This window comes from Xenopus tropicalis, chromosome 3 (assembly GCF_000004195.4).
Source record: "Xenopus tropicalis strain Nigerian chromosome 3, UCB_Xtro_10.0, whole genome shotgun sequence".
In the NCBI taxonomy this organism is placed as follows: Eukaryota; Metazoa; Chordata; class Amphibia; order Anura; family Pipidae; genus Xenopus; species Xenopus tropicalis.
Window position 1 is genome coordinate 109,619,852 of NC_030679.2, and position 19,869 is coordinate 109,639,720.

Consider the following 19,869-nt stretch of genomic DNA (forward strand, 5'->3'; position numbering starts at 1 on the left):
TCCTGGCCGAACCAAATCCTTAAAATCACGTGACGATGTTCTTTGACCCTTCCTATCCTCATTTACATATGCAGATTAGTATTCAGATTTATTTCGGTATTTAAATCTTTTACGAAGGATTCAGGGTTCGGCCGAATCCAAAAATAGTGGATTTGGTGCTTCCCTACTAATTATCATTAGTGTAGAGCTGCTTTTGGAAACCATATGAAGTCATACCTTAGCCAAGGAAGGACGAATGCAAGAAAAAATAACCTAAAACCTAAAGTGTACATGACTATAAAGCTAATTTGTATGTCATTTTGTCACCGCAAATGATATTTTCAAAAACCATCCCATGGGACAGTAGAATGAAAGCTGCAGGTGTATGTGATTGTGCATGTTGTACAGATATGTGTGAAGCTACAGTAGCTTTCTGTTTTATAGTAGGCACAGTACTTGCAGCCTCCATGAGTCCTGTAATATGTTGGTTTGTCTTTAAATCCAATTCCCTTTGGCTGGTCAGCTGTTCCATTCTCTGCTGTGCCTGAGCCCCCTCGGCCTGACTCTCACGTGATATTGACACAGCGCCCCACGGAGCTTAGCGGAATGTGTGTTTTGACTGTCACATACATTCTGTTAGGTTTATGGGCTCAGGTGCAGGCTTTATGGAGCAGATGGATAAGTGAATTTTATATTACATATAAAAATGGGATCTTTCCAGTGATGTAAACATTATGCCCTGGAGAAAAGGACAAGGCAGTCCTGTGTGTGAGCAAGAAGTTAAAATGTCCTTTAGAGCGCATGAAATCTTTTGCATTAGGTTTAAAGCAGCCTGAATGCAAACACAGCTTGTAAATATCACAAAGCAAAACAAAGCCTTGATGAAAGCATGCGGTGCCCACAAAATGAAACAGTTTGCTCTAAAACCAGCCTGGAAAACAGCAAAGGGCAACCGCAGAGGCAGTTTTCCTCTTTAAAATCATGAGTCTTTCTTCCTGCCAATGCCATTTGTTGCCTCCAAACGTTCTTCTTGGACAGCAAGGCCTGCATAATCTTGGTATATTCTCTATCACCATATACAATGGGCCTTTAATCTGCAACCTTCCAGCACCTCAAGTAATTTAGTGATCAGAACTAGAGTGATTAGCATCCCTGGTGCTTGGAGCTATAGTTCAGCAACAGCTGTAGGGCCTAAATCCTTGGCAACCCTATCCTGCACCATATGAATTCATTCTAAGAAAGGAATGATTAAGAATGTCACAATAGCTGTAATCATTGTATTGTGGGATCATTAATATTAGGGCTCATGTGGGGTGCACAAGCTAATGTATGGAAGTCTAGGAAGTTAACACTTTGGAGGGTCGGCAGTTCCTAGCAAAGCTGTAGTCTCTGCTGATTCCGTGGGATTAATCAGAGGGTTATTGTCCCAGCCCCCCATTCAGTTTCTCTGCCGACCAGTAACTTTTCTCCTCCTTTCTTGTCGCCACTTAATGGCATGGGGTGTTTTGTGCTGATTTAATTAATAAGCCTGACTGAGTAATGCCTTGTGACGGATAATCCTAACCCGATGACTATAGAAAGCTTTGGCTGCTTTTTCTCTCAACAGCACAGATCCTGGGTACTTTGTGCCTGTCCGTCCTGCTTTGTTAACACCTTGACTTGCTTTTTGTAGCTGAAGACAAACTTGTGCCACTCATCAGCGGTGAGTACTGAGCATTTTAACATGGAGGAGTTTAGCTGGGCTGCTGGGTTAACTGTTTTACCAATGCCTTTAACTAGATATGAGATTTCCCTTCTTCTGCCATCCCTGGTGAGTGAGTAGGAGAGATTATTCACAGTAAAGGAAACAGATGTTTCCATTTGATGATACCATGGGTTTATCAGGCTGCGTTATTAGCAGCATAAACAGAACAGAAGGAAGAGTGTTTCCCTGTGTCCCAGGCACAATGGGGTTTTCTTTCCGAACATCATCGGCTCCACTAGTTACTCATTGCTAGAATGCTAATGAATAGCTTACGAGTCCCTTTAAATCCAAATGTTTGACACTCGCCAAGTATCCTAGAATTCCCTTCCCTTTGCCTCATCTAGAGACCCAAAGGAAATCATAAAAATATTCGCTAATGTGCCACCTGTTTTTAAAATTAAAATTCCATTCAGTGAGACTGGGGAAAAAAGTGAAAGTGTGCAGAATGTAATGCTTTCTAATGTTTCAGTTTAGTTACCATGGAGCCAAATAATGCAAATCATATTCTACAAGTCTGTTAGCAGCTCCGCCACTAATATTCCTGTTCAGACAGTGGGACCCGTCCAGATCCAGGTGGAAAATGCCATATTTTTGGCTTAATGCTTTGCATATAAAGTTATATTTATGGCCTTCAAGTTATTGTCATTCTTGCTCCATATTTTATAGGCAATAGTTTAAACTAAAGCTACACCCTTTCCTTTAACCCTTTCCCATAGTATCCTTGTTAGCTCGCTGGGAGGAAGGTTCTAAATCCAGGCTTTGGGATTCGGCTTTGGTTTAGAATTCCTCCCACTATTTGCAGAATTCAGTAGAAGCTTTGTATGTTACATGTTGCAAACACGATATGGTATGAATTCAAAGTAATCGCGATGATTTCTGTAGTTCTAAAATGTCTCAACAATGCTTCTATCGTTCCTACGAAAATATCGCAATTGCATTTCGAAAGTCACTAAATTTGTAAATGCCACAAAAACAGTTCTGGCTTTCAAGCCTTCCATGCCTGGCTTTAAAAGCCTTCCATAGGACTCAATGGCACTCGACAGATCAAACCTGGCGAAAATATAGTCCTGACCAAAGTGTTAACAAATTCCAATATATTTGTATTCTTCGTATTCTTTGTGCAAACTACGATTCTTTCATGTAGATTTACCTAAAACCACAAAAAGCTTGTTGAATTGTAATAACATTTTCACATACAGTCTGAAATGTTCTATAATTTGGAAAAAATACGAATGTATCTCAAAATTGTTTAGTAAATGGGCCCCATAATGTATCATTTGTGTACACCTTTGTTACTGTGGCCCAGTGTAAATGCCTCAGTCTGCCCTGCCTTGGATAAAGCATGCAGTGGGATTTAGGATTGTGCATGTAGCAGAATAGAGACTGTATTTAGCCAAGGCAGGGCATGATGTATGAATGGATCAAGTATATTGTTTGAACAAACCGACTGGCTTCTCACACTTCATCTTATTGTAAATATTTTCTCAGCTCCTTGCGTGAAGACAGAAGAAGTCAAATGTCAGAGATAGTAAGTATTCTCCTAATGTGAGAGACTAGCAATGCTGTCTCCCCTGGGTATGTGTGGTTTTGCTATGTGGCTGCTTGGCTTTGTTTGCTAAGTCTGTGCCTTCCCAAGTGCAGGGCGCTACTAATAGTACACCTATGTACAGTGTTAGTGCAACAAAAAATATATATTCTGCACATTGTTTTATTAAGAAATATTGGTCTCCATTGTGGTTTTTTGCACTTAACACCACAAAACAGTGTAGCTGAAAGTAATTTTATTTTACCAACACAATAATTTCAGCAAATAGAGAGCACAAACTGTTTGTATATAATAAGTCTTTTATTTCAGACATGGTACATAGATTTCAGCTTTATAAAGGCTCTGTCTTTCTGTTTGTTACTATAGACTGGAACCTATCGCATTGTCTCTGAGGAGGAACAGTCTCTCAGGGCCAAGCTTGAACGGCTCACTACTAAAGACCATGGCTCAGTCTTTGGTAAATGTGGAAAGCTGCCAGAGTACACCATACAGAAGGTAAGGACAACGCAAGGGTACAGTGTGCTTTCTGGGTGGATCGCATATAGAAGGGACAATGTGGGTCCTGGCACAAAATATGGCAAATTCCCTTGAAATTTGAGATTATTTTTGCTCTCAGTTTTTGAGTCACTCTCTTGTGGCCATTCTCTGCCATGACAGCTTCCTATTTACAGGGCATTACATGAGAGGGAACTCCATGCACATGTAAAGTACAGGACTCCCTTCCACTTCAAGGCAGGAGCAAGTGGCACAAATATAGAATAGAGACAAAGTGCAAGTACTTTCCTGAAGGGCATGTGAGCTGGCACAATTCTGCAGCAATAGTTGGACCTGCATTTTTCCATTGTTATTGAGCTTTTGGGGTTTGGCCCCTATCCTGTATAGTGGATAATGTACCCCCTATAACAATATTTGATTTCACCAAGGCATTAGGTACCACTAAAAAAGCATAAAGCCAAAGATGGAGTTTTTTAAACAGATCATGTAACTCTAAGGCAACTCCTAATATCTTTTTAAGTTTTATTTCAGTAGGGGGTACATTATTCATTATAATTTAATGCCATTGGATCTACAGTCCTCCTGTATGTTTTGCAGCATTCTAGTTTTACCTGTGTTACCCACATCCCTAGGGTTGCCACCTGTCCAGTTTTAAACCAGCGAGTCTGGTTTTTATGAAGAATGGCCAATTTAAAACTGTCTGTCTGGGGTTTCAGAGGTCTGAAACTGACTAAACTGCTGCCTGCATGGCTGAAAATGTACATTATAGATTAGAATTATACACATTTTATATGAAAGGGAATTATGAGGATAAAGCAAGCAATACTGATGCCCTACTCACATGTAAACCCTTAGCTTGCAGGGCAATTTGACCTTGCCACATAAACACATGGAATAATTCAGAAACATATCCTCTCCAGCATGTATATTCTACAACAGGTACATTGTTGGGCCAGCATATGCCTCAATGGTTCATTATCAAAAGACAGATCCTACATTAGTAAATGTTAAAACGACCTGAGACATTTTAGCCCCTGCACCTATATTTCCCTGTGTCAGTAACCAATGCTGAGCAACAAGTATGCCTTTACATAGCTATGGGCACCCAGGCCCTGGCAGAGATGTGCCATTGCCATTTGGATACATGCCCATGATTGCAATCATTTGCCCAGTATTTGTCAATTAGTGTGATAATGAGTCTTTCTTCTGACACATTGTTTAGTGCCTAACTAGTTCTATTTTCCTTTCAAATTTCAAGGCCAAAGATGAGTTAAATGAGACAGAAGAGAAGAGAGAATCAGCTGTGAAGGAACTTCGGGCGCTGGTTCAGGAGAAGGCCAACGCAGGGGACGAGCTGTGCAAAGCAGTGGCTGACAAAGTGAAAGACAAGGGAGATGACTTCTTCCTCAGGTTCATTCGGGCTCGGAAGTTTGATGTGAGCAGAGCCTATGAACTCCTGAAAGGTAGGATCATCCTCATAGGGGCAAGAGAACACTAATGCTGACTTCAGGGCAGATGTAAATGTGATGGAGTCAACTGATAAATCCACCAGTGTATAGATTTCCTGCCTACAGTTGTTCCTGTAGCCTAACAGAAATATCCATTTATCTCATGGGATTTTTACCACAGGGATCAGCTGGGGTGCTTTCATATTATTATTATTATTATTAACATTTATTTATAAAGCGCCAACATATTCCGCAGCGCTGTACAATAAGTGGGTTTCATACATTGGACATACAGAGTAACATATAAAGCAATCAATAACCGATACAAGAGGTGAAGCGAGCCCTGCCCAAAAGAGCTTACAATCTACAAGGAGAAAGGATTGAGACACAAGGTGTGGGAATGGGCATGACCAGAGTTGTGAGAGATATATATATATTAAGTTATTCTCTGATTTTATCACCCCGGACATATATGTATGTTTCGGAAAGCCAAGAGTCAGAGCTGACACTTTAATAGACAGAGGTCATTTGACCATCAACTCTGGAGAGGCTTCCCAGTGCAGTGTAGTCCAGCATGGGAGGGGTTACTATCGTAACAATATTACAGGAATCATTTATGCACATGGATCTCTCTCAGAACCTCACCAGCCAGAGCCATTGTAAGGACAGTGTGCCTACTGTTATATGATGGTGAATGGGTTGCTGCTGACCAATAATGATTGTTAGGGGACCCATGGGGCAATTGGTCTCCAATAAACCTAACAATTTCCTCTGGGTATAATTTCCTCCCATTTCATTTGTATAGATGACCTTTTGCCATAGATACAATATGGACTGCAATTCTGTTTTGCACATTGCATAATCACATTGTGGCCTGTAGATAAGATTACCAGGTACAAGCAGGGGAGCTTAGTGTTATCTTAGGGAGCTGACGTACAGGACATTTGATCTTGTGCACAGGATCTACTTTCTTTAAACCAACTGTAATATGATAAAATGACTTTACACATGAAAGCATTGATACGCAGAGTTAAAAGGGAGCGAACAGATGGAACCATGTTATGGACATTTCTCATTAAATTAACAGTTATTCCTAACTGCCTAGAACTGCATCTTGTAATACTTGTAATAGCTGCTAGCTAATTGTACATAATATATTAGAAAAGGAAACAGCTTTCAGATTTATTTTTATTTTATATATTAAGAATTGGAAGTGCTGAAATGCAGAGGGGGAGCAATTCGTTTTTGTTGTCTTCTGATTAAAAAAACCCACTTGACACCAGTAGGTGGCGATGGTGCACTATATTAGATATTAATAAAATGGACCAAGGCTTTACCCAAAATGTTTTAATGTCTGTTAATAATCTTTGCTGTCACGGGGTTTAATCTGCATATTATTTCTAATATAGTGCCACCAGTTATAGTATCACCTCTGTATTGTGTAGGTACTGAAACGAAAGGCAAAGTGTATGACACAAAGTAAATTCTACTAAATGTATTAAATATATGAACTTAAGTTCCAGCCCACGTCATTTAGTTGTTTATCACAAGTGTTGGAAATAAAGACAATACTTATAATTTATTTATTTCCACTAATTAAGGAAAGGGTACATCAATTTGAAGAGAGATGGCACGCACTCCTTGGTCCATTAAAAAGTGTCTTTATTGTAGAGATCTTAAAACAAAAAAAGTCCTCAAAGCAAAGGGTGCAGTTCTCATTAAGCATGCCCACCTTGTTTTGTTCTGTTCTACCTACAATTCCAGGCCTGGCAAGGGCCCAGACCTAGACTGGGATCCAAACAGACCCTGACTGTTAGTGACTGTCTATGGCATCTTACAGCAGCACCTCTAGTATTTGTCGGAATCCACAGATTGCCAGTCTGGGGCTGCAAGAGCCTGTGCTCCATCCCCAGGAATACAGTGCTGCCTGCATTAAGCATTGCTGTATTCACAAAGGGTGGACTCTGAAAGACATACAGGTATCCCCAGTTCTGCACCTAGGGTGGCCACATGGTATCTTTCCCTCATCACATAATCACAAGGTGGCAACCTTCCTGCACCCTACCCGCCACCTATTTTGTGTGTCATTCAGATGTGCAAGTTAGGGAGCTGTGTAATGTGCAGGGTGCAAGGTAGCCAGTACTTATTTCCTGCCCTATTGCAGATGGTAAGGACAAGGCTGCTTTGTGCCTCCCATCACTATCACTGATATTTAACCAGGTACATGGTGCAGGTTTGGTTTCATACTTTTCCACCAGAGGGGGAAGGTGCAACCCAAGTCAAGTGGCACAGGGGGCAAGAGATTGCAGGGTAGGGGCAGAAGGGGAACCCCCCATTATATACTGGCCCTGTGCTCTGAATGCTGAACTAAATCTACATAGAGGATCTGCAGCCCAATTCTTTGAGAGGAAGCAGATTGCTTTATGAGTGACATTTGGCCGCTGCATAGTACAAATACTGTAAGATAAAGAAGGCTCTTGATATCTTAAGCAGGAAGCTGAACGTCTGCATCCAGCCAAAGGCCCAGCGGTTGATTAACTGTTTATGAATGAGTGTTCAGTTAAGTATCACAGTGCATGTTAAGTACTGGCTTCTTAGCCTGATAGTTGCTTTTACATGTATTTGGTTATATAAAGGCATGCTAGACAAAAACAACCCATTCATCTGGCCCAAGTTCATTTATACTCACTCATCGTTTAATAGTTTCTTCATTAAAGGGGTTGTTCACCTTTAAATTAACTTTTAGTATGGCATAGACATTAATATTTCAAGACAATTTGCAATTGGTTTTAATGTTTTATTTTTTCTGCTTTTTCAGTTATTTAGCTTTTTGGTTAGCAGCTCACCAGCAGCTGGTTGCTAGGAACGTTTTTACCTTAGCAACCAGGTGGTTGTTATAAAGAAGAAACTGGGGTATGAATAGGAGAGATACTGAATAGAAAAATGAAAAATAACAATACAATTGTAGCCTCACAGAGGAATATTTGTTTGGCTCCTGCAGTCAGTGACCCCATTTGAAAGCTGGAAAGATGTAGAGGAGGAAGGCAAATAATTTAAAAACTTTAAAAATAATAGACCAATTGCAATGTTGCTAGGAATAGGGCATTTGATAACATACTAAAAGTTTAATTAATGGTGCACCACCCCTTTAAATATAATCTAAGGACCAGATATAGTCTTTCTTCTTTGCATTTACAACTCCTTGGAAACTGGGGGGTTCTACCAATTTCTTTAGAACTTATATTGAATATATTGGTTATAGTGTTCTTTACCAAACATAAGAGAGGTGGGTAGGGCCCAATAGAACCCAGGGCAAACCAAAAAACAGATCTCCAGCCAAATCAAACATGGATCAGGCCCATGCAAGCAAGAGGAACCATGATAAGAAGCAGGAATATGGCAAGAACAGAATCAGAAAATCAAAAAGAACGGCATTTCAAACAAAAATACCTATAACTGGAAAAGGGGGAGTAAAAAACTGGGGATATATTGTTAGGTACTGCTGGGAAGTATTGGGGATGAGCCCCACATTATCAGTGCAACTGTAAGCAATAAACAGGGGCTGAATGCAGAGAGAAGAAAGGCTCTAGTGGAATAAATCTGGCAAGATGCCTTTGTAGCCAAGAGATCTGGCTATTGAGCCACAGACCTCTAGGCCCTGGTTTTTAATCCAGCAGTGGAGCAGAATAACATGTTTGAAAAAAATTTTCTGGGTGATAGGGAAAGAGTTGGGGGACACAAGAAACAAAAAAAGGAGTAGAAGTTGTAAGAAGGGTCACACAGAAGGAATGGGAACCAAAAGTGAAAAGCATGGGAAAGGGGGAAGAGAAAAGAGACAGCAACAATACATAAGAAAATTGAAGGCTAATAGGAAGGGGTGTCAAGAACAGAAATCAATAGAAAAGAAAACCAGGCAAATCACGGGAAGGGTGAAATGAAGAGAAGGAGGTGCAAAAAGTGAGGGACAAAATGGGGAACAAGAGGAGGAGATGGGGGGAATGGGCAATGTAGAAAAATGTAAATGTAAAAAGAGAAAGGTGTGAAAGAGTAAGAAAAAGAGGGACATAGAAGAAAGATAAAACTGCTGGAAAAAAAAAACTGGTGTTGCTACATAGTATTACATTTGTAATTTCGGAGACTATATTACCTATCAGTATATACATAAGTACAGCCGAAACACCCCATATTTATGTAGGTTTTAAATACTGGGGTGATTTCTATGTATCTGGTTTCAACAAAGTGCAGTAGTGTGTTGATTTGTGTAGCTATTAGATTGCATTGCACCAAAGTTTAATATTTTACTTACCTCTATGACTAGTCAATTGCCAGTAAATGTGTAATACCAGCATTGGCTAGCATTTTACTGGCTAGAATGGTGACTTACTGGCAAGGTGGCAAACCTAACTACAGTTATGAGGTTAACGGAAACGTAAGCCTTAATGTACCAATGAATACTTAAACACTGCACTTCTTAACTATGTGTATCTGTATCTGCCTTGAGTTTATTCATAGCCTATATTCAAAGCTTTAGCTTTTATAGCTACCGTATGTTAGATATGCAAGAATAATTCTGATTTGCAATAGGTTGGTTCATGTGGTTGCACAGCAATATGGTGTAATTTGATCAGGAGGAAGTCATATTTCCCTGGATTCTCTACATTAGGATACGTCAATTTCCGCCAGCAGTATCCAGAACTCTTTGAGGACCTGACACCCGAGGCGGTGAGGAGCACTATTGAGGCAGGATATCCAGGAATTTTGACCAGCAGAGATAAGAATGGCAGAGTTATCCTCCTTTTTAACATTGAAAGTTGGGACTATGAAGAGATCACCTTCGATGAGGTTTGTTGAAGCGCAACTCCATTTTGTCGTGTTGTTATTACAAACCCTGCCTTTGGCTCCTATGCATTGGGACCCTGTTTAATGGGGATGCGTGACCTAGTTCTAGTAATCAAGATAACAAGGTATGCATTCTCATTCTGCCTTGTTCTATAATACTTTTGGTCAGTTCAGAATTAAAGCGCACACAGACACCTGCTATGCATAAACGGTATTCCATCCTGGCTTGCAGAATGCAGCTTTACTTTACCTTTACCAAATGTTGCATTGATTCAAGCTAAACACACTGTGTACCCTGTGCCTTTCAGATCCTGCGAGCTTACTGCATTATACTGGAGAGCTTGCTGGAGAATGAGGAGACTCAGATTAATGGCTTCTGCATTATTGAAAATTTCAAAGGATTCACCATGCAGCAAGCATCAGGCATAAAGCCATCTGAGCTGAAGAAAATGGTGGACATGCTACAGGTAAATACAAGGAAAATAATGCTGAGCTGCCCTAGCATTCACCAGGATATTTTATTTTCTGCATTGATTTATTGAATGGAAATGTTAAGAGCTGAAAGTATTTTGTTTTGCTTTACTGCTCCAGAAAGTATTTCTGGTGCAATGTGAAGTTTTATCCTTGTCTAAGCAGTAATTGGGGCTTAACTACGGAGGTAGCAGACTCCCTACAGGAGTGTAGGGGGCCTGGTAAAGCCCTAATTAATTAATGAATTTCAATATATCTTGGTGGAATAGGTCAATTTACCACTGTTTTGGGACCCTAAACGGAATTTGCTGTGGGGCCCAGTAACATCTAGTTTTGCCACTGAGTGCAAGCGCAGTGTGCAGTGTGCAATTTGTGGTGCTATTTACCAAGTTTTGTAATCAAAATGCAGGGTTTGTTCTCCACAATTGTAATGTAATTGCAGCTATAAGGTGGCAATGCGTCTGGCACAATTGCAGGCAGTGAGTTAAAATGAGTACAGTTGTACACATACATTTTCATATGAACTGGACAATGACATCTGCTCCTGATTGTTTAGGAGCAAGTCTGCTACTGTGGGAACCCTAAAATTCCTGCCTCCTTTGTGGGTGGCAGCAGCTCCATGGTTCCCCTGCATTAATAGATGCACTGTATGTAGGAGTCGGGATGTAAGCAGCCGAGTACACTTGTGCTAAAGGACTTTTAGACAATGGTGTTAGCTGGAGTAACGATTGTGCTTAAGGTTGTGTGACTGCAACTGCGTCTTGTAAATTACCCCTACTATCTTTCTGGCTAGTTGGCTACAATCATCCTTCTCGCCTCAAACCCTAGGGTTGCCACCTGTCCAGTTTTAACCCAGACAGCCCAGTTTTCAAAAGGGTTGTCTGGGTCAAAACTGCCTGCCTGGTTTTAGGAAACTAGGCAAGCCTCTCTTTGATTGACGTGGCAATCATCCAATGGCCAATTGCTGTCATAATCCCACCCTGTGACATCAAAGTGCTGCCCTTGGCTGCATCTGCCCCACACCCAGCCCCGATGTCACCTGTCCTGTGATGTACCTGCCCTGTCCCCCTGCCCAGAGCTCGAGCTGAGGAAAGGTGGCAACCCTATCTCCAACAGTCCTAATGTTTTTTTTAATCCCACGACAAGAAGCTAATAGGTGTGCGCTGATGCCACAATAATTGCCTGACCCCCCCCTGATCTTTATAATTAAATAAACAGAACCCACTGGTCAAAAGCTCAGCATCTACTGGCATGGTGCCAGCGCCAACTATATTTTATGAGCTGTAAGGCAGCACCACACAGCTATTTTTATATTCCAGAGAACTTTGTTTCTTATTGCATGGGCCTGTAGGATTCCTTAGCTCTGCATGCAACTGATTTATTGGTAGAGGGCGCCATTAAGCCATTAGAGACTATGCACTGGTCACATTTTCCATTGCTAATTATAGTGGCCAATAAAATACATATTACGTCTCCTTCTAGCCTTTTACTTATCATCAGAACAATTACATAATATTGTTAGAGTCAATAAAACAAACTCAGTGATGAATGGATAAAAATCCTATGACATGAGTCATTCAAATCAGTTGGCCTGGATAAAATAAGGTTAAAACTGGAATTGCCAGCTGAGGAAAGAAGTGTAATTACAATTAGAATTTATAACCAAGGGCCATTTTGAGAATGTGCATAAACAAATAAGATATAGTTTTGTCACTACATCCTCTAAAGTGCCAGCATGCTACCGTATGTACATACCCAGTCATTTTCCTATTCTATGGGGAGCAGTCTAGATGTGACATGTTTGAAGCTTATATGGTAAAATTCACAAAATCCAAAATGAAAATACTTTTTGTGAATGCAAGAAGCCTTGTGCGTTTCATGCTGTACTTATTTATAGGCCTATGAGTAATTGCTAGGTACAGCATGATAGGGAGGCTGAGCTGATTAGAGTGATCGTTTAGAGGACCCGCTAATTACCGTATTTCTATACGGTTTATCCTCCTCCCTATGCTGCAGACTCAGGGCAGGGCCCTCCATTTTATCAGTGACTCACTTTCATGTCACAGTTATTCCTAAAGCACCCCTAGGATAAACACAAAAGGCCTGTCGTGGAAATGGCAGCGCAAGTGTAGGTTACTTAATAAGTTCTGAACCCAGTAACTAATACAAAGCCAGTAATACTAAGATGAGGAGCAATTGGACAATTGGAGCCCTGCTATATTGATGGATTGCCTGTCGCTAGTTCAAAGCTGATTTGACGTCTCCAGTCGATGATGCTATCTGAGTGCTTGTTTTTACAGGATTCCTTCCCGGCCAGATTTAAGGCTGTACACTTTATTCATCAGCCCTGGTACTTTACTACAACATACAATGTTGTAAAGCCGTTCCTGAAGAGCAAGCTCCTGGAGAGGGTGAGTTGTGCTCATAGCTCACAGATTTTCTTGTGTTATTTTCATATCGCCAACATTACATTAAACTAAGGCCGAGTCCCACATCACTAAATAATGTGCCTAAATGGATGTAATCATCGCAATAAAACATTAGGGCCCATTTACACATACAAGTGTATTGTAACACAGTGTAATGATACTTTAGATTAAACCAAACAAATAGCTTTTCTCTAAATATTAAATATGCTATGCTTGCTAGGTGTTTGTGCATGGAGATGACCTGGAAGGCTTCTACAAGGAAATAGATGCTGACATCCTGCCAGCAGACTTTGGAGGGAATCTGCCAAAATATGACGGAAAAATTATTGCTGAGGAACTTTTTGGGCCAAGAAATGAATCAGAAGATACAGCTCTTTAAAGTGACCTATATTCTAATCCCTCGGTTGCTTAGTTCTAGTTCTGTTAATGGAAGTCTTTACTATTCCCTCATAGTTGTATATACAGTATATATTTTTTGTAAGAATGTTTCCCTCCTCAGTTTGCCCTGTGAAACACAATGCACAGCCAAACAGCATGGCTATACGAATACATCATTAGAGACAGGGAATTTTGTATTCACCTTTAGGGGGATAGTTATACGTGTCAGCATTTCCTAATGAAATTCAAACCAAATCATAGTAGTTACACCACTGCAGCAGATGTTTTGACTCCTATTGTGCACAGAACAGAAATGTATAGCTCTGGATATTACATCTTTATGATCATCACCCACCCAATTGCTGGATAGTAGATATTGCAATTGTTCTTTACATCCCTGGTCTAGAATAATCTAAGAATGAAACATTAGCTATGAAATATTCAGTGCTGCTCAAACAAGTTATATTTCAGGTGTTACAAAATATTTTTATTTAGTAATGAACAGAAATAAAAGTATATTCCATATGTGCCTTGTCATTCTGTGCTTATACTAAATTATATTTTGTGCTAGAAACCAAATTCAGGACAATATAAGAAATTATGTCAGCTTTGCACCTCATTCTGGACCTGTCTTATATACCAATCTGTATCTGCCTTTCCTTTGGTGCAGACTCTATGAGAACTCTGCTCCATAGAAGTTTTTTAAAACAAACTTCCTTTTAGAAAGGAACAAAAACAAACTGAAAAGGGGGGTTATCTTTGTGTAAAACCAGACTTAAAGCTGTGCACCAAAGAAAATACCAAAGAAAACTCCTGGGACTGTGTACAGGCCTTATCGGTAGGGAATTCAGTTGGATTTAAGATTGCTAAGAAAATGACCATAGGTGTATGCTAAAAACCTCCCAGTATTAACAAGGAGAATTGAGACCCACCTAATATTATAAAGAGGAAAATGTTTGTCATTTTGTAATTATGGGTGATTTTAATTATCTAGACATTGACTGGAGTAATAGATTAGCCATGTCAGAAAAAGCAAACCAATATGTGAAAATGATAAATGACAACTTTGAGCAGAAATCTAGCCATTGGGGTTGCAGTGGATGTGATATGCCTTTTTTTGCTAAAGCATTTGATACATTATCAGATTACTGATAACATTAAGGACTGTTGGCCAATAATATACAATTTTATGCAGATGAAGAACTGGCTAAATTATTACACAGAGTAGTAATAAATGGCATCTTATAATTGGGCCAGTGTTGTCAGTGGAGTACTGCAGTGGTTTGTCTTTGGCCATTTGCTTTTAATTTCTTTATAAATTACCTTAAGTTGGTCATTGCAAGTACTGTGTTTGCTTTTGGTACTATAAGTTGTATGCAGGGTGTTTTGCAGATAGATGGGGAGCAATTGCCAAATGCGGTTCAGTACTGATAAATGCAAGGGTATGCACAAAAATAACATGAACACTAAATAGAAGACCCTAATTAATTGATTTTGGGGTTATTGTGGATAACAGACTTTAAAGCTCTAGGCAGTTTCAGACAGGGTCTACTAAAGCTAATAAATTACTGTCTTAAATAATAATTTTGCCTCTATAGATCCCTTTTAAAAGGAGAAAGAAAGGTAAAGTAAAAGTAAAGAAAGCTTTATCAGAAAGGTCTATGTAAATACAGCCATAAGCACTCACTGAAACGCTGCACTGACTTCTCTGTGAAAAGATTTGTTGTGTCTATAATTCATGTGCCAGAGACACGCAGCTCTCTGCTCTCTCCCCTCTCCTGCTTCCCCCGTCCCTCAAGAATGCTAAGAACTCACCCCCTCTCCCTTAGGAATGTGGATCTGAGCCAATCAGCAGGAAGCTGACTCAGTCTTACAAACTGAGCATATACACTTGGGGGTCCATTTACTTACTCACGAACGGGCCGAATGCGTCCGATTGCGTTTTTTTCATAATGATCGGTATTTTGCGATTTTTTCGGAAAATTATCGCGACTTTTTCGTTACCAATACGATTTTTGCGGAAAAACGCAAGTTTTTCGTAGCCATTCCGAAAGTTGCGATTTTTTCGTAGCGTTAAAACTTGCGCAAAAAGTTGTGATTTTTTCGTAGTGTTAAAACTTGCGCAAAACGTTGCGCCTTTTAAGTTTTAACGCTACGAAAAAAGCGCAACTTTTCGCGCAAGTTTTAACGCTACGAAAAAATCGCAACTTTCGGAATGGCTACGAAAAACTCGCGTTTTTTTGCGCGAATCGTATTGGTAACGAAAAAGTTGCGATAATTTCCGAAAAGTCGTAAAGGCGCCGAAAAAATCGCAAAAAATACGAAAAAGTCGCAAAATGTTCGTTTTCCAATAGGAATTTTTCCAATTTGGATTCAAATTCGTGGGTTAGTAAATCAGCCCCTTGGTCTGGGTCTCGGTGCAGGAGTGAGTCATTATGGGAACTCTCTTTACACAGCTCAGCATTTTTTTCTTCCTGTTTGGCTTCTGATCATCTGAACAGGTGAAATATGGGCACTATTGAGACAACTGAAGGTATGCCTGCAGCTTGAGATTAACTCTATATTAGCCTTTCCTTCTCCTTTAAGGTTACCTTGGCTATGCAGTGTACTTTTAGGACCCAGTCCTTAGTAAGAATATCTGTGAGCTGGATGCAGAGATATTCAACGTAACTGGTAAATGTACTGAAACAAAGTATGAGTAAAGAAGAGGCACTTGCAAATAGACATTATTACTATTAGAATTACATTAAAGGCTATTATAGGCAGATAGTGGGGTCTTTTTCACAAAAACAAAAAGACCTGTAATAGATATGTAATGGCAATGGCACACAGTACACTTTGTTGCTTACACTAAATGGTATCTTTGTACCACAATGTAAATTGCCTATGGGAAAAATTTGAATAGCATAAGCACCACAAAAATTCAGGAAAAGGCAACTACCCATGCTTACCAAATTCATATATAATATGATATTACGATTCATGCTGAATATTATAATTCATGCTGACACCAATGCAAGTATTTTCTTTGCTGAAGAATAATAAGCATGGGAGACAAAACATACAATGTACCATTGCCAAATACATGGAATAAAATACTTTAAAATCAGCTACAAATGATGTTAACATAGCCTCCTCAATATGACATTATTTGTAAAAACCATGATATTATTGTTTGAAGATATTTTTCTTTTTTTGGTATGGCTTTTGGGGCAGTTCATAAATACTGTACGTATAACCTACGGCTCCCTTGAACAGACTTGAAGACGACTCTAGATCAGGGTCACCAGATCATTTGAAAATGTAGCAACAATTAGTGCAGCCCTACTACCTAAATTTTCTACATCTGTCCCTGAATTTAGAAGTAATCTGGTAACCCTACTAACAGGTCACACGAGACTCAGAAAGAAACCAGGGAGATGACATAAAAAGTTTTGATTGCATAAAAATCCAGTATACTGCCAGTAGGCTGCCAGTTCATATAGGGGCTACCAAATAGCCAATTTCAACTCTTATTGGCACCCCCAGGAACTTTTTTTCACGTTTGTGTTGCTCCCCAAATCTTTTTATATTTAAATGTGGCTCATGGGTGAAAATGGTTGGGGACCCTTGCCAGACACAGATAAATAAGTTAAATGACTGATAACGACAGCTAGAATTGGCCCGTGTATGGCCATCTTTAGGAAACCTTTTCAGTCTTTGCTACTATTCAGTTTGCACTTGGATCTATGGTTTGAATGAACTACTCTTCTTAATTGTCTCTTTGAACCTTGGTTGGCACAAAAACACATACTTTCCTATAAGAACATTACAAAAAATTAGGGATCATCCAGTGATTTACATTTGCAATGAATAGTCTTCTTATATAAACACATATAAATATATAGATAAGAACAATGGTTCATTCTGGAAGGGGTACCTGAACAGATTACTAAGGCATTTGGTTTAATGTATTTGTTTTTTTGTCTGGGTTCAGTCAGTCTTCTGGAAATATAAGGTGAAAGCTTAGCTCTACTCAATCTAAAGTGCTCATTAAAATAACAAATACCTATACAATCCCAGCACTATAACACTAGCATTGATTTGCTATTCAGACTTTCCTCTTACTCTTACTCTAGGGCAGGTAATAGTTCCAGCCCTAGTGGCAACATGTTGCATATTAGAAATGAAGTTATGCAGTAGTTCAGCCATTGACATGATCCATCACAACCACAAGCCAGACATTCATCTTTTATCTGGCTTTGATTCAAATCAAACAGGATGTGTAAAATGTGGATGCTTAAAGAGAAGGAAGTCTGTTGGTGAATGAGAAGCACTGTACATGTTAAGTAAAGGCGTTTGTAAAATATTCTGCGTTCCACAGGCAGCTTTAAAAAACACTGACATTTCTGTGTTCTCGTCTTTCTTTTTCATGGCAAAGTAAAGCTCAGTAAGAAATCATTCACATTCATCTACAGACAAAACCATAGCTCACAGTTACACTGAATTATCGATCAGATTTTTTACTTTTACTTTATTGTAACAGATTTACTAGTTATAGCTGGTGCATATTAGCAGTATATAGGTCCAAAAATGATTTGCGGGTTAATCACATGAAATAAGTTTACAACATATGATCCCAAGTAACAACAATATTACTTATGGCATCACACAGCTTATGATTCATTTACTAAATGAGTGCAAAGTGCTACAAAAATTAGTGCAATACATCATAGTTTTTTTAATCCACGATGTAATATTTTTGTCAGTATTGCAGAAGCACAATTATGCATGTTGCTATTAGCCATAAAGTGCTGCTTCTGCCAGGAATGCACAGATTTAGTAACTGGAACACAAATGGGCAATAGGAAAGGGTTGGCGCCACCAGTACACAGATGTGCGCTTATTTCAACTGTCTGTGATTCATTTGGCACAACATGAAGGACAGGGGAACTCTGTACATTCCACGTGGTCAAGGTACAGGGCTCCCTAAAATATATTTTAAAAGTATTGAGTCTGACATTTTATTTTCAAAGACTCATATTCCAGTTTCTGCACTCAAGCCATTTGCAACATTCTTATAAAAGATATACTGTAAAAGTAAAAGAAGTTCTAATTGAGGCAGTATAAGGGGGCATGTTTTGGATATACTGTAATGATCACGGTGCTGCACATTGTGGAGGTCCTTGACCATCTGCAATGCCTATGAGCATGGTCCAGGATGGGAAGTCTCAGCAGTACCCAAGCTGCTATCATGGCACCACTACCAGCTATGAGAAGGCAATGGGGCGAGCAGGCATTTTAACAGATAAGCACAGGTTGCCAAAATGAGCAAGCAACTGGGGTCATATGGTGGTATCAGACCAAAAGAAGAAAACAGCTTTCCTTGTCCTTTACATTAGGAAAAGAGATTAAACTCAGAAATGTAAGCACAGTCCATATGGTATTTCTTGCCTTCTGGGAACATTAATATGGAAAAATATGCACAACTGCAGCATAGTTCATCTACAAATATTTTCTTACTAATGTGTAAATTGACAGTAAAGACTTAACAGTTTTAGCAAGATAATTCCCAGAGTAGCTCTCATTATTGCACACTTGTGCTTCTGTTTTCTTTGCGCCTTCCCTTTGCAGACCTTTGGGATATCCCAAATGTGCCTGCTTCTCCTGCTGGAGGGCAGAGGAAATAGAACATTTTCATAGAACAATCATCTCTTTGCCTGGACTCCAGTTAAAGCAGCAGACATTCATTTTTCCCAGTGTCAGTTTGTCTGGCTTCATTACACTTAGGAAGGAAGGATTTATTATATAGCCATTTTATTTAACAGGTTTAAAAACCAAGAAAACCCAAAGGTATCCCTTGTTATACTCACCTTCTAGGTTACATTTCCGAGCACTATCAAGACTGGAAGGATTTTGTTAACTTGAATCTAACGCCCTACTCAAGTATTTTCCCATTTCACTTTTCCACCTTTGCTTGCCAAGGGTCGAGTTTACTATTAGAATAATTCAAAATATTCTTCCCTGAGAATCTGTGCACCACCGGCCACAGAAAGAAGTCCCAGAAGTCCATCACTTCACAATGGAACAAGGGGAGGGAGGCGTTGCATTACACTGTGAGCCTAAGGGGGAGAGGGGAACTGGCTCATGAAGTAAACAGACAGGCTATTATGGTTTCCTCTGAATCTGTGGAACAAAGTATGTCTTGTGGGGAAAATGTTTTTATTGTTTCAGATCTTGTTTATGCAACTTTTTAAATTAACTTAAGTAAAGGAGCTCATGTCAAAAAGGGGGGTATATTTTACCTTTAAAGGATATGAAACCCTACAATGTATATAAAGGTGACCATACACAGGCAAGTTTCAGCAGCCGATTTGGGTCATTCAGTGCAATTTAACAGCTTATCTACCTGTATATGGGCACTCCCAAACGACTTATGGCCTAAAATTGGGAAGATCTTGATTAAGCAGGTCGTTGATGCGGTCCTTGCTCCAACGGCACCAATGACCACTATTTTAATTTTGATTGTTTGGCCTGATATCACCCACCTTAGTTTTCTCT

The 19,869-nt window shown here is 39.6% G+C and overlaps 1 protein-coding gene across 1 annotated transcript; it reads left to right on the top strand.

Annotated features, from left to right (window-relative positions):
* The first annotated feature begins 1,593 nt into the window (after positions 1-1,593).
* Positions 1,594-13,852, top strand: rlbp1 (retinaldehyde binding protein 1). Its single transcript, NM_001005455.1, is given in 8 exon segments — positions 1,594-1,681; positions 3,212-3,251; positions 3,636-3,764; positions 5,023-5,227; positions 9,876-10,054; positions 10,360-10,518; positions 12,823-12,933; positions 13,172-13,852. Coding segments are annotated over 7 exon segments (954 nt in total). The 5' UTR covers positions 1,594-1,681; positions 3,212-3,239; the 3' UTR covers positions 13,331-13,852.
* The last annotated feature ends 6,017 nt before the right edge of the window (positions 13,853-19,869 follow it).